This window comes from Petaurus breviceps, unplaced genomic scaffold (genome assembly GCF_028583685.1).
Source record: "Petaurus breviceps papuanus isolate PSGF00001 unplaced genomic scaffold, PetGlider_PUasm1.0 220, whole genome shotgun sequence".
Classification (NCBI taxonomy): domain Eukaryota; kingdom Metazoa; phylum Chordata; class Mammalia; order Diprotodontia; family Petauridae; genus Petaurus; species Petaurus breviceps.
Window position 1 is genome coordinate 18048100 of NW_027185876.1, and position 13524 is coordinate 18061623.

The 13524-nt window shown below is 40.5% G+C and overlaps 1 protein-coding gene and 1 long non-coding RNA gene across 2 annotated transcripts in view; one reads left to right on the top strand and one right to left on the bottom strand.

Annotated features, from left to right (window-relative positions):
* LOC138166214 (uncharacterized) overlaps positions 1 to 7722 on the top strand; it is a 150962-nt gene extending 143240 nt beyond the window's left edge. Inside the window, exon 3 of the long non-coding RNA XR_011169568.1 lies at positions 6921 to 7722. This is a non-coding gene — a long non-coding RNA (uncharacterized lncRNA). The remainder of the gene's footprint in view (positions 1 to 6920) is intronic.
* LMX1A (LIM homeobox transcription factor 1 alpha) overlaps positions 1 to 13524 on the bottom strand; it is a 197062-nt gene that overhangs the window by 181116 nt on the left and 2422 nt on the right. Inside the window, exon 3 of the mRNA XM_069094682.1 lies at positions 11899 to 12085. Within this exon, the coding sequence (XP_068950783.1) occupies positions 11899 to 12085 (187 nt within the window). The remainder of the gene's footprint in view (positions 1 to 11898; positions 12086 to 13524) is intronic.

Sequence of the window (13524 nt, forward strand, 5' to 3'; positions counted from 1 at the left end):
AGAGAGAGAGAGAGAGAGAGAGAGAGAGAGAGAGGGAGGGAGGAAGGAAGGAAGGGAGGGAGGAAGGAAGGAAGGAAGGAAGGAAGGAAGGAAGGAAGGAAGGAAGGAAGGAAGGAAGGAAGGGAAAAAAGCAGTTCCTGATCTCAAGAAATCTATGATCACTGCCTTTATACATAGTAGGTGCTCAATACATTCTTTTTTAATTGGTGTCCATTATTGCCACACCATCAAAAGGGATGTCAATAGTTTAAGAATTGGATAGGATGTGCTTAACAGTATAGTGTTTTCTAACAATTCTATTGCTGAAAGTGCAAACAGCCTCTGGAAGTTAGAGTTTCTCAATGCTACTTGGGTTGTAAGAGAAAAGGAAGGAGGGTTGGTAAGATGCCTCTGTCCTATTTATTCTTTTATCAAGAAAAGGCATTTATAAGAGATTAGTTGGTTTAGTTAGAAGAATCATTGCAAATTTGATAAGGTAATTGTGGAATAAAGTAAATAGGGAGTCTGTGGAGACATTTAATGGTAAGGATGAGGAGTTTACACTCAGAGGGAGACAGAGAAAGTACTGTTATGATATCATTACAAATATATTTTTTATACTTCTTAACTCCAAGTCTGACACTCCCAATAAACTATAGCTTGGAAGCCTGCCTGAGTCTGAGTATTTAGAAGGTTGACTCTTATTTGCCAAGAGCCATTTCCACAGGACAAACTGAGAAGTTGATATTATCATAGTTCCAGAAATGGCAAATGGAGAGCTGGGAGGGGACAGGCAAGAATCTTCAAGAAAAGGCATTGGTGAAGCCATTGAGATGACTGGGGATCTGAGAGTGAAGTATAGCTGGACTTTCCTGAAAAAGGAGGTCAGATAAGGTGGTCACAAACCAGGACAGTGAGGAAACCAATCACCTTGGGATCAACCTGGTAAAGAGCCTATTCTACTCTTCCTCAAGTGGCCCTCGGAATAGACAGACAGTTCAACATTAGCCACACCCTTGAAGCCTTCTAGCCTGAAAGGACCTGCTGAGGCTTGCACTTCTCTGGTATAGACAACAAGCTCACCTCCATGTCATAATGAAGCATTTGAAATAGATTTCATTGAAGGTTTTGAATGACTGAGGTTTTACTCTCCCAGGAACATTTGCCTTTTAACAAGGACAGTGCTTTAACCCAAAGGAATTAATCTTTAATGATGACAATTCAGGTACTGTGACTGGACCAGGGAGAAGATAATTTGGGGTGGAATTATAGTAGTAGTGCAGAAAGTGACTGATTCTCTGCATTTATGCTTCAGACTGGTTATATTCACACACACATACACACACGTGCACACACCCATGCACATATACACACATGCACACACACTACTTGACAGTTTTCTCACCTTTAATTTTTCCTCTTTGGTTTTACATCAACTAGTATAATGGTTCAATATATAAACCTCTCCCCTTCCTTGAAAACAACTGAGAACAGATATTCTACTGACTGTCTGAGCAGTGTCATTTCTACATATGAAATATAGCACACAGCAAATACACACTTTCATGGGACCACATAAAATAACATGTTGCTTTTATAAAATATTTGTTCAGTTTTTTCAGGACTTTTATGTGGGGTCTTACTTGCACTATCTTGACCAGGCTAAAAGTGCATCAGCCACTCCTGTGCACAACTCCACCACTAGTTGGAATTGTCTTGTTTGGTTATTGACCCTACTTAGGCAGGTTGGTGGTCGCTTCATTCCAGAGGCTTATGACATTGGTGCCAGACTTAGTATGGACACCTGATGGGTGTTAACCCTACTGTGGCTTACCATTCCTGAACTCAATTCTTCCACCAACCTCAGCCTCCCCAAGTAGCAGGGATTACAGGTCTGTGTGACCATAAAAGCTTATGAGAGCCTGCACAAGGTTGTGGTTGGATGAGTGGAGGCAAGGGGATATTGAGCGATGTCATCAAGGTAGAAATGACAAGACCTAAAATTAGATTGGCTAGGTTAGGTAGTGAGAGTGAAAAGATGAGTCCAATAACATCAGTTGCCACTATACCAAACAATGACTAAGGTGTAGCACCAGAGGAAAGAGCTGGACTAAAAATAAAAGAGATGGCTAGGGGAAGAGGGTAGAAACACTAACATTAACTGAGGGTGGTCATCATTGTATGAGTCAACGGACTAGATTCTTCACTCCCTTGGAGGATCAAGGCATTCCAGTATGTTTGCCTTCTACAATTACCAAAGAGACTGTGATAGAGTAAAGAGCTCAATGTGGGTCCCAATGTTTATACTGACACTAACTGTGAACTTCAGATTCCTCATCTATAGAATGAGATGGCAAACAACCCCTGAGTTCCCTACCTCCAAAGGCAGCTGTGAAATAAAGGGCTTTGCTTGGGAAATCTTGGAACACTGTAAAGGTGGGCTACTATATGGGATTTGTCCCTCTTTCTGGAGCTCCGACTACAGCCACTGTGCCTCAGGGTGAATATGGTATACTCTCAATAGGAAGTCCCCACCACAATATAAGATGGGGCAAATAGGGAAAAGGAGGGAGTGGAGGGCCAGCAGCAGGGGAGGAGAGCAGTGATGGTTATGTTAAAAGGGATTTGCTCCACTGTCAAAACCCAAAAGATCTCCCTAAGCGCCAGCATTAGGAAATGAAGCCTGTGCTGACAGGGAGGGGGTAGAGAGTATTAAGGAGGAGCTTTGAAGAGGAGGAGAAAAGGAGGAGGAGGAGGAGAGGTGGAGTGCTAAAATTACATCATTAACCACAGTTTGAAAGCGGTCAAAAGTAAGCACCTGGTTCTGAAGTGCTTGAGTTGTCTGAGTCACGCTAAGAGAGTTTGCTTTATCCTTAGGGTTAGTATTCCAGAGAAAAGGATGCCCAGAATCCTGCCTTCGGTATTTACTCTTGGACAAGGTCAGCTTATGAAACCCAGGCTACAGTAGCTGCCCACTTATCTATTCCTTCTCCACTCCCTCTACTCAAATGATAATGACTGGAATGAGTGGTCTGAGATAAACTGGATCAGGTAAAGTGCTCCCCAAAACACTAGGATCCCCAAATCCTCCCACTAGCTATCCAGAACACATAGAATTTAGCATCTCTTCTTAAGATTTCAAAAATTAATAGTCTAAAAGCAACCTGTCCCTTCCTCTTTCCCCTTCTACTCTAGAACTAAGGGCCTAGGGGCCCAGGGCCTGAGTTGGCATCTTCCATCCTTTGGGCTGCCTGCTGTCGTTGTGCTCAAACAAAGACCAATTCGGATACCCCCTGCAGAGAGTGAGGGCCTATTTCTGGGGCTCAGAGGGAGTTTGCCTTAATCTGCCTCATGGTGAATGACAACAATGTTAAGAATGAAAATATGGTTTGGGGGGGATATCCCCCAGGAGCCCAACATTGCAGTATTTAAGGGAACTTTAATGAGCTTAAGAGCCTAATCTAGAGCTCAGGGTTTTTTTTAGTTGTTTTGTTTTGTATTAAATCCTTTTAAAGGTTACTTAGGCTAGGATAGGGAAGAGTGAGCCTAAATGTGAGTCAAAGAAAGGATGAGGGGTAAAGGAAGGGGTGGGGGCTGGTTTGGAAAGTGAGGGACATCCAAAGAACCCCTTTCAGTAAGGAAGCAGAATAAGAATGTGGAGACAATTGGTCACTGCTGAACAATTGGCTGAAAAGTTAGGTACTCTCCTTGGAGAAGCAAAGGATAAACATTCTACCCAGAATTCCTTTCACAAAATTCTTCTTTTCTCGTGTCAAATGTTTCTTGCCTTTTGCCTTTCTACATTTATAGTCTGGGGAGGAAAAATTAAGATCAGAGATCCCAAACATAAGATCTGCTGAGGGTCTTAGGGATCACATAGTTCAGCTTCATTTTATGGAGGATGAAACTGGGGCTGAGATACTTTCAATGACCTGCCTAACTTGACCCAGGTAGTTAGTGACAGAGGTCAGAGTCCCCTAAAGCATACTTCCTCCTACATAACAGGTATCCAATCTTTGGTCTAACCATAAGCATCAAGTGCCTCTTTAAAACATCGTAACACTCAAGCCCTCCTTAGTCCAATACCAGATAAGACCTAATACCAGACAAAGGAACGTGACATTGGCAGGCATTCAGTGAAGAATTGCTAATGGCAATGATGATCACAGAATCCTTTAAACCTGATAACATCCCTCACTGCCTAATTCAGGATGAGGAAATGACTGAGTTTACAGTATGGTTGGTCCATGTTTCAGAGGTCTATATAGCCAATACATATTACAGAGATAACCTTCTGTCAATATGGCCATGAGGGTAAATGTACTGTTGTCTTAGGTGGTAAGCTCATTGATCTCGTGAACAGTGGACTCATTGGTCACATAGATGTGGCCTTGGTATTCGCACAATCCCAAGGTTTTTGCAACAATAAAAGTTAGAGAGAAAAGGGAAGAGATTTAGAAGGGGCTGACAAAAAAAAGAGATAATAATAAGAAATCTGGATTGATCATGAGGTTTAGACCCAGAAAGAAGGATTGAGTATTTCATCTGAGCTTCTTTTTATGCATAGTCTAATCTGCCTTGTCAGACATGGAAGCCCTACTCTATGTCTGTCAGAAACTTATCAGTGCCTGTCTGTTATATGATAATGATTAAAAAACAACAACAAAATCTAATGGAGAGGAACAAGAGGAATAATGTGAAGAGAATATAATCCAAGTTTATTTGCTGTTATCCAAAAATAGGATCTTCACTTTGGAATCCCAAAAGGCTGGACAAGACCAATTTATTTCATGTGACTTCAGTTAAAGGACTAGCAAAAGCCTCAGCCCATAATGTATTTTTAGTTGCCATGACATTATGGTGCAATTATAAGTGGGGGATCTGGCTATGGTCTCATTAAAGGCTTGCTAATCCATGCATGGCAGTCAGGTGTTGAGCTCTAAAAAAATTATTTTGTCTCCCTGGTTCAGTGAGAGAGAGAGGGAGGTCTCCAAAATCCTTCCCAACTGCCCAGATGTCATTTTGTACTGGGACAGAGCAGACACAACCAGATGAATATTCAGGATAAGGCAGCAACAGTTTTATTTCTTAGGAAATGTCTTAACTGACTTCAGGGTTTATGCTTTATTCCAATTGGCTCTACTGTCTAACTCCCAGAGAAACTTAATCCCTGCCCTAATTCCCATTTTATTTATTTTCAGTAGTGTGAAAACAAACATGTAGCTAAGATTACAATGTTTACGCCTCCTCTTCGCCAAAATAATGCTAATCCCCTTCTGCTAATTAATGCCAGAGCCAGAGCAATTTTATTAACTTCACCTTGGTTAAAGTATGGTGGTGGTAGTTCATGTTTAAATTAAAACAACAATTTGACATTTGAAAGACATCAGCTTTGTCTCCACCGAGTCGGTCTGCTACCTTTCACTTAGATGCTGGTTTGCTTTAATATATGACAAAAGACACAAAGCTCCAGTCCTCACTGGTCAACTATGACATAACTAATTTTAATTGCAATAAGTTGAATCAGGCACCCTGCACTGTCATTCAAAGAACTCAGGGGAGAATTTAAATCATAGGAAACATTAAGCCTGATTCTCCCTGAGGTGCTAGAAAACATGCCTTCCTCTGAACACAAAAGAGAGAGGAATGTCTTGTATATTCCCTCTGATATTTTCTCCCAGAGTCTAGCAGACATTTTTAACTCCAGAAGGGAACTGGTATCTCCCCACCAATAGCCTAAGGGGCATCCAGACAATGCTTTTCTATATGCTCTCTGGGAAACAGAGCAAAGTGATATAGTAAGTCCTTAGAGGTGATGCTTAGCTCTACAGAGAGCAGGACACCTCTGGAACAGAACAACAGCATGCTTCTTGGAAGAGGAAAGAGCAAGATTCCCTCCTCCCATATAAGTAAATCTCCAATGAGCTTCCCTCTGATAGTTTACAACAAGACAACTAATAATTAACAATAGCTTACATCAAATGGACTTTAAGGTTTACACAGCACTCTATACACATTATGGCACTATCAGAAGTACACGCAAATAAAATTAAAGAGTAAAGAATAGCCAAAGTTTCGAATGATAATATTTGTTGAATTGATTGGAACTTAATTAGAATACCTATCTGTTTTTAGAAGCTTTAGGGGGTAGATACAGACATACTTTGTTTTCAGGATGTTTTGCCAAATATACTTAATAGTCAAATGGAAAACAGTGATATAAACAATTCTTCTGATTTGGTACAAAGAATTAAAGTATACACACACCCACACATATGCAAATATAATATGATGTGTCAATGATAAATATATTGATTGATATATTAAATGTATTTGTGTATAAGATACCAAATGTATTTATTATGCATTTTTAGTAGTTTAATTGATACTTTAAAATAAAAAAAAATCTTACCCACTTTCTCATTTCCCAACACTAGAGCCCAAATTTATTCTTGAGTCTTTTTTTCTTCTTTTCTTTTAAATTGCACTAATAGAATTGTTTTTCAGAAGAGAAACAATGTTTGTTCAGAATCATTTAAAAGTCTCCCCAGTTTAAAAACAAGGAAAAGTCTCCCAAGTATTTGTGTCATTATTTTGCTTAACCCAAAGGTTAAAAGCAAGATTAATAAAACTAAAAGGTAAGAAATCTACATGGGGAAAAATCTAAACACAGAAGTCTAATCTGGGAAATTTGTTTCAAAGTAGAATACATGGCAAAAAGTACTGGGACTACCAATATGTCTAAATAGACTGAACAACCCATTTGAAAAGATTTCTCTGTATAACGCTTAAGATCATAAAGGATGTTACAATACTAAGCTATGCATAAATGGTATGTGGGGGGTTATATATGATGTAAATATAAAAAAAATGTTTTACTCTTAATTCCTATCCTTTATTTCTATACTCATTATCTCATTGATTTCTTTTTTTAATTTTAGTTTCAGTTGGTCTTTATCTAGAGGGGAGGAAAGACCCAGAAAAACCTTGGAATAAGGATGGCTCCCCATCACCCATTGTAACCAAGAAAAGACAAATCTACCTTTCAAAAAAAAAAAAGAACCTCGAGACCAAGGTGGAGCTGGGTTTATGAGACGTAGATCAAATGAGTCCTCTGCAACTTAACGAAGCAGTCAACAATTTATTGCTTCACTGTGTTTGATTTTTTTATATCCCTTAAATTTTATTACCCCAGGAGCCAAGCCAAAAAAGATAAAGTCAAGCAAAACAAACAATTGCCTCTATAATTTCATTTGTGGCTTCCTTCTATGAGCAACTGCATAACTAGTTGTGATCTCCAAGTAATGTTACTCTAAAAAAATCAAATTGAACCCCTCCCCCCCTCCACACTGCCACACACACACATACATCCTCCTCTGAATGGATAAAATGTAGAACTGGTTTATTCCAAGTCTTAATAGAGATCCCTATCACTGCTGTATTTTCACTGCAGGGCTGCCAATCAGCAGGCTCCAAAGATATCCAGGCCCTTATGTGTGATATTCACTTTCTTTCTCCAGTTAAATCCCTTTCTTCAGATAATCGCTCTGTTCCAAAAATGAGAAAATGGGGGAGGAAGGACAACAGAGAAACCCTCCCTCTGAGGAAAGGCTTCTCAAGGAGGTTTGTTGACATGTGGGGAGTTATGATGTTGTGGGAACAGGGAATGATGACAGCAATGCTAGCCTACACAGCTCCTAAGATGTTTAAAACCATTTAATGGACGTGGTAAACTTGTCCACATATATAAGGGGAAATAGTCTAAGCCTGATGCACCCAGACTCCTAGCACATGAAAAAAGTAATATATACTTGATTTTTACTTGGGATTTCTTCCAGAAGTCTTAATTATCTATTATATTACCACATTCCCATTATTCAGCAGCCTCTTCTATCCCTGACTCAAATCCAACTATAGTATTTGTTTGGAAGTAATTGAAGGAAAACGCCAAACCAACCAGATCACAGAGGAGCTCACTTAAATAGAGAATAAGAGTTATATGGAGGGGGGGGGGGAGAAGGGGGAATAATGTTGGTTGTCAAATAATTTTCTGACTTTCTAAGACAGTTAAATCCAGTATCTAAATACCTAGATTTATATTGCCTGCATCAGTTTTAAATGACATAGTCTAACCTCATAAATAAATTCAAAACATGATGGAATTCATACAGAGGTTGGACAAGTTACTTTCTCCTCCAGGGAAGTTCATTGTGAGTAAAAATGAATGGAATCAGAACCATTTTCTCTTTGCAAAGTGCTTAATACAGTTTTAGACCAAGTCTAAAAACTTGTTTAAGACTTTATTTGTCAATTTATAGAATTAGCTTATAAACTCATAAATGGTAAAGACCATGTCTTTAGTGTCTACTTAATACATAGTAGGTGCTTAAGAGATGTTTCTTCCCATTCCCTTGCCTGTCTTCTATTTGATCTGGGTGATTATATGAAAACTATTTCCTAGATATTGTTGTATAATACCAAATTGATCCTGTTGTATAATACCAAAGTATAAGAACACAAACATATACTCTTCACCGAATGGTGATCCTGCCAAGATACTCAAACAACTTTTGGATTCATTGAGAAATACCAGTCAAATTTCTTGTTGAGCTTGAGAAAACAATTGGATGATGGAGGAAACTGCACACTCTTCAGCTGCTTTGCTTGGAATCGTGGTGATACAAGGGATATGGCACTGGAGAACCACATAATAGTCAAATAGAACATTGCACAAATAGCCTTTTTGCATGTCAGAGTTATTTCCTATTTTAGCCATTTGTGTATTTTCTTTTCCTAACAACTCAATTAATACAAAATTTGTATTTGGTGTCACAAGAGAATTATTTAAATTAGATTTCATGTTCCTCTGTCTTTATCATCATGATTTTCCTGACACATATGGCCAACTTCTATCTTAATCACTATCCTCATGACAGCCTTGTGAGAATGCCCAACCAGTTTGCCCAGCTTTTCTGGAATACTCTTTAGGATCTGTCATTTCCTCAAGGTGGCAATTCCCTCCACCAAGGCAGGTCACAGTCTGTCTCTTACTTGGTTGTAATCCTAGAAAGCTGTTTGAAGCACATGAAATTTAAACAATGTACCCAAAGTCAGTTGGCTAGTAACTGTAAGGACTAGCATTTGAAGGCACATCTTCCTGATTTCAAAATCATCAAGCTCTTCACAATGCCAAAATGCCCCCCAAATTCAAACTATAGAATTTTAATACTGAAAAAAGGGGAGGAGACAAAGTCTAAAAACTTTTTAAGACTTGTTTTGTCGATTTATAGAATTAGTTTATAAGTTCATAGATGGTAAAGACTGTATCTTTTAAAACAAATTGGATATAAAGTATAATATATACAGTAATTTCCATTTAGTAATTGTTCAATAAATATTTATGAGGGTGATAATTTTGCTTTATCTCATTTTAGAACTTTATGCTATTAAAATCGAGGGGGAAAGTTTTCTTTAGATACAATGTATCCCAGTACCTCTCATAACCCTCAAAGTTACAAGCCCCACAGTTAGCTAGATGAACAGTATTTCTACCATAGTAAAAATAGTTTTGTGAGTGGGACAGAACCCTGTTGAGCTAATAGGCTCAAACCAGGTACAGAACCTGGAAAGTTGAAATGGGGAGGGGGAGGGGAGGACATCTTAGTGTAAAGCATTTTAAGACTGGCTTCACCTTTTGACATTGGCAGGGCTCCTTAATGAAGATTAGCTACAGATAATCAAGTCAACCTTAAAGTTTATCTTTGATTTTTCTTTCTTCTTCTTTTATAAAATAACAAACTGAATAAAAGTCCACAACTTATATCCATTTCCAATCTCCAATATTTTAAATTCTATGAGTATAGGTATGCCTTGAGGTTCATAAACTGAAACAAAAAGACTTTGTGAACACAACACCAAAATCTCCTAAAAAAAAAAAAATAAAGCAATGGATCAGCTATTTCAAATAGGCGTGGTAGTTGAAATTGTAGAGACACAATATCTCATTGATTTCTTGGATTTTCCACTTTTCATCGAGAGATTTTGGCATTGTATAATGACAACCTAAAAGAGAGGGGCCAGGGCAGTATGATATTTTTTGGAAACTGTCCTGTACTATTTTCCTATGAAGGGGGTGGGGGGGAGTTAAAAAGCAAACCGTATTATCTAAAAACAGCACTGTCATGAAAAAAATTCTTTTGAGTGGACCCATTGAGTCTAATTGTGAAGTGACAGTATTTTAGTAAATATCATTTCTCAGGGAATATAGTAGAACCAGTGCCAATATATCTGTTCTTTCTCAATGCCTGTTTTAAGACTCCTCAGGCACACCCCTGTTGCACATTTTCAATAACACAAAAGGAACTATTTTCCAAATAGACTAATCCTCCTTTGATTCTGCTTCTATACTTTAATCTGTTTTATTCCAGGGCCATATTTAATGACAATTGTGAAATATATGCAGACACTAGCCACTTCACACAAAGACAAGATTCAAGGCAGAATCTTTTTCAATCACTCCCCTTTTCTCCCCTACTCTTCCTAGCTAATGTCTTTATTAAGTAGGCATCTCCACCAGGGAAAGCAGCAGTACTCTACACACAATCCCCACTCCCCACTCGAGCTCTTCGGGGAGAGAACAAGGAAATTCCTCTAACTCCCTTTTCCCTAGCCTCATCTAGCCTTACTCAGTTAAGAAACCAAGAAGCTAATACCAGTCTTTTCTTTTGGTTGCTGCCATAGCTGAAGCCCCTTCCTCTCAAAAATGTCCCGACTCCTTTTAGAAACAATGAATCTGAACCTGTGACTGACAAGAATCATATTAACTGGGGAAGAGATTTAGGGTAAGTTAGGGCAGTCTGAGCAGGGGGTGTACAATGGTACCTCTGGCCCTCTTGGCTCTAGTCTGAACCATCCCCAGGACCCAATAGAGCCTCATATTGGCTAAGACAGCCACAAGAGTGACTTAGAATAGAAAGCAAGGAAGATTCTGGGAAGGGCAGCAAGGAAGTAACCCAGAGGAATTAAAGTTAGTGGTGGAGTTCTCACCTCCATAGAAGCCTGAAAGATACTGCCATAACTTGGAGATTTGACTTAAGGGGCTTGGCAGAGTATAGACACTTCCACCTTGAAAGATTTCTTTACTAAATAAAAGACCCTTCCCATATACACCCTTACCCATTCAGACCTGCTCTGAGACTGGTAACAGTAACAGATTTCAAGCATTTTACACCTTGCCCCAGTAATAAAAACAGTACCATTCATTGCTCTGGAACACATACTGATCAATATACCTTCCCTAATATACTGGGGACTCCAACCTCTCCAACCATCACAACCCCTGTGTCAGATGCTGCTGGCAAATGGACTCTGAAGGAAGGCTCTTCACGTATGCACAGAAGAAGAGGGGGTAAGAGAAGACAAGAGGCAGGTTCGAATAAAGGATCGACTCCCTTGAGTCCCTTGAGAAAGCACGAACACTGAAAGCCCCGGGGGTCCTGTGGACTTTCCTGGGGCTCCTTGTTTAAGTGAAAGGAGTCACAAGAAGTCTTGCCTAGAACTTGTCGGGGAAGGCACTGGAGGCATTGGGAGAAGAGAAGGAGAGACTGAGGAACCAGGGAGACATGTCTGGTCCTTTGGGAGTTCGGACAGCAACGAAAGGCGAATCCTGGCAGCTTCATATATTTGTGTGTGTTTGTGTGTGGGTCGAATGGGGGGGGGGGGGCGGGGAGTACGTATGGGGATTCTGTTTTGTGGTACTTATCGGTATACTTTGGTGTCTCCCAGTATGCCCCAGTCTTTACACGTGCGTGTGCGTCTGTGGGCTAGTCTACAGCTCCATGAGCGTCTGTCGACGCAGACAAAGGCAAAGCAGCGCTCTGGGCCCGCTCCAGGGACACGCGGGGGGATGCCGCCACTTACTTCTCGTAGTCGTATTTGCAGTAGAGTTTCTTGTCTCTGTAGAAGCAGGTGGTCTCCAGGGGCTCTTTGCAAGAGGCGCACTGAACACACTGTTCATGCCAGAAGCTGTCATTGAGTCGTAGCAGAAATCTGTCCGAAATGACCCGCTGACAGCCCTCACAAACCGACTTGGGATTCACTGCTCTCCCTGCAAGTAGACAAATCAACACCGGGAGATTGGCACCGAAGGCCACCGAGACCGCGCCAACCCCTCCTTACCCTCCCCCTGGGCTTGCCACCCCCTGCTGTTGGCCCTCCAGCCCCAGCCGCCGCTAGGTTTCTGAGAGACACCTAACTTACTACGACAGCAAAGACTGCACTTCCAGACAGGGTTCGAGTCAGAGTCGGAGAACGAATTAACTCAGCTGGCGAGAGCTACAGAGAAATGTCAGAACGAAATTGTCCTTTCCAATTAACTGGGACCATTGGAATTCTGTTTTTGTTTCATTCTCACCCAGCGGAAGGAAGGGGCGGGGTACGGGGACAGCAGGCAGAAACCTACGTTTTGTAGCTCGCGCCAAGGAGAAGGTCTATGTAGGTTTAAATACAAGCTCGTGCCGTTTAGGCAAATGAAGATTAATCCATAGTTAATGGTTGGTTTAAATGTTCTGATTCTGTATTAAGCACAGGCATTTGCTTACCCGGGTAGACTGAATAAAACGGTTACATGGCCAAAGAACGATTTTTAATGAGACATATTATTTTTTTTAAAGATGATTATTTAACATTATTATTAAAATATAAATTTTTTTCTACTGGGAATACCCCGAGGTATTGGGAAATCACGCCTGCGTCTCAGCAATGATAATTATTTCTCCCTACAATGAACCCACAGAATTTCAGCCCCCAGGACTATGGATGGGGGGGCCCTGGCGCCGTTCCCAGTTTGGTGGCCCGACTCAGCAGATCTAGCAGAACCTGGGAGCAGAATGGAGGCAGAAAGCACCCCCAAAGAAGCCCAATCCGATCAAAGATTGTCCTAAATCGCTGGGCGCGATGAACTACGGGGTCCGGATGCATGAGGCCCAGCACAGTTCCGTGAGACCACAGCAAGTGGGCAAAAAGATAAGGGGAACGAAAATCTCGTAGAAAATGCGAAAGAAATTTTATTTTTCCTCCCCTTTAATGAGATGTATCGCCCTCCTCATTCTAACAGGATTTTTGTGTTTTTGTTTTTTTCTCAATTCGTTGGATTTATCCTCTTTCACAGCTCCAAAAGGAAGGATGGGCTGGACTCGGAAGGTATCATTTGAAGTTATTAGTGTGTGCTTTCGCAAATGGATTCAAGCCTTTACCGGTCTTTGTCTCTGGCTTTTTCTTTGGAGAAAAGACACGAAATGTGTTTATGTACGAAGTGGAAGATAGAGCGCTAAAGGGAGTGCTGCGAATTATTCCCCAATCCCTGGAAGAAAATATTCTCCGATAGATGACATTGCACAGAGGGACAGGGAAGAAATACGATTGTCCGAAATTTCTCCATTCTCGTCCAAAGAGTTTTTTAGATTTTTAGGTGGTAGTCTCTAGGTATCTTGCTAAAGGGGAGGAGAGAGAGAGAGAGAGAGAGAGAGAGAGAGAGAGAGAGAGAGA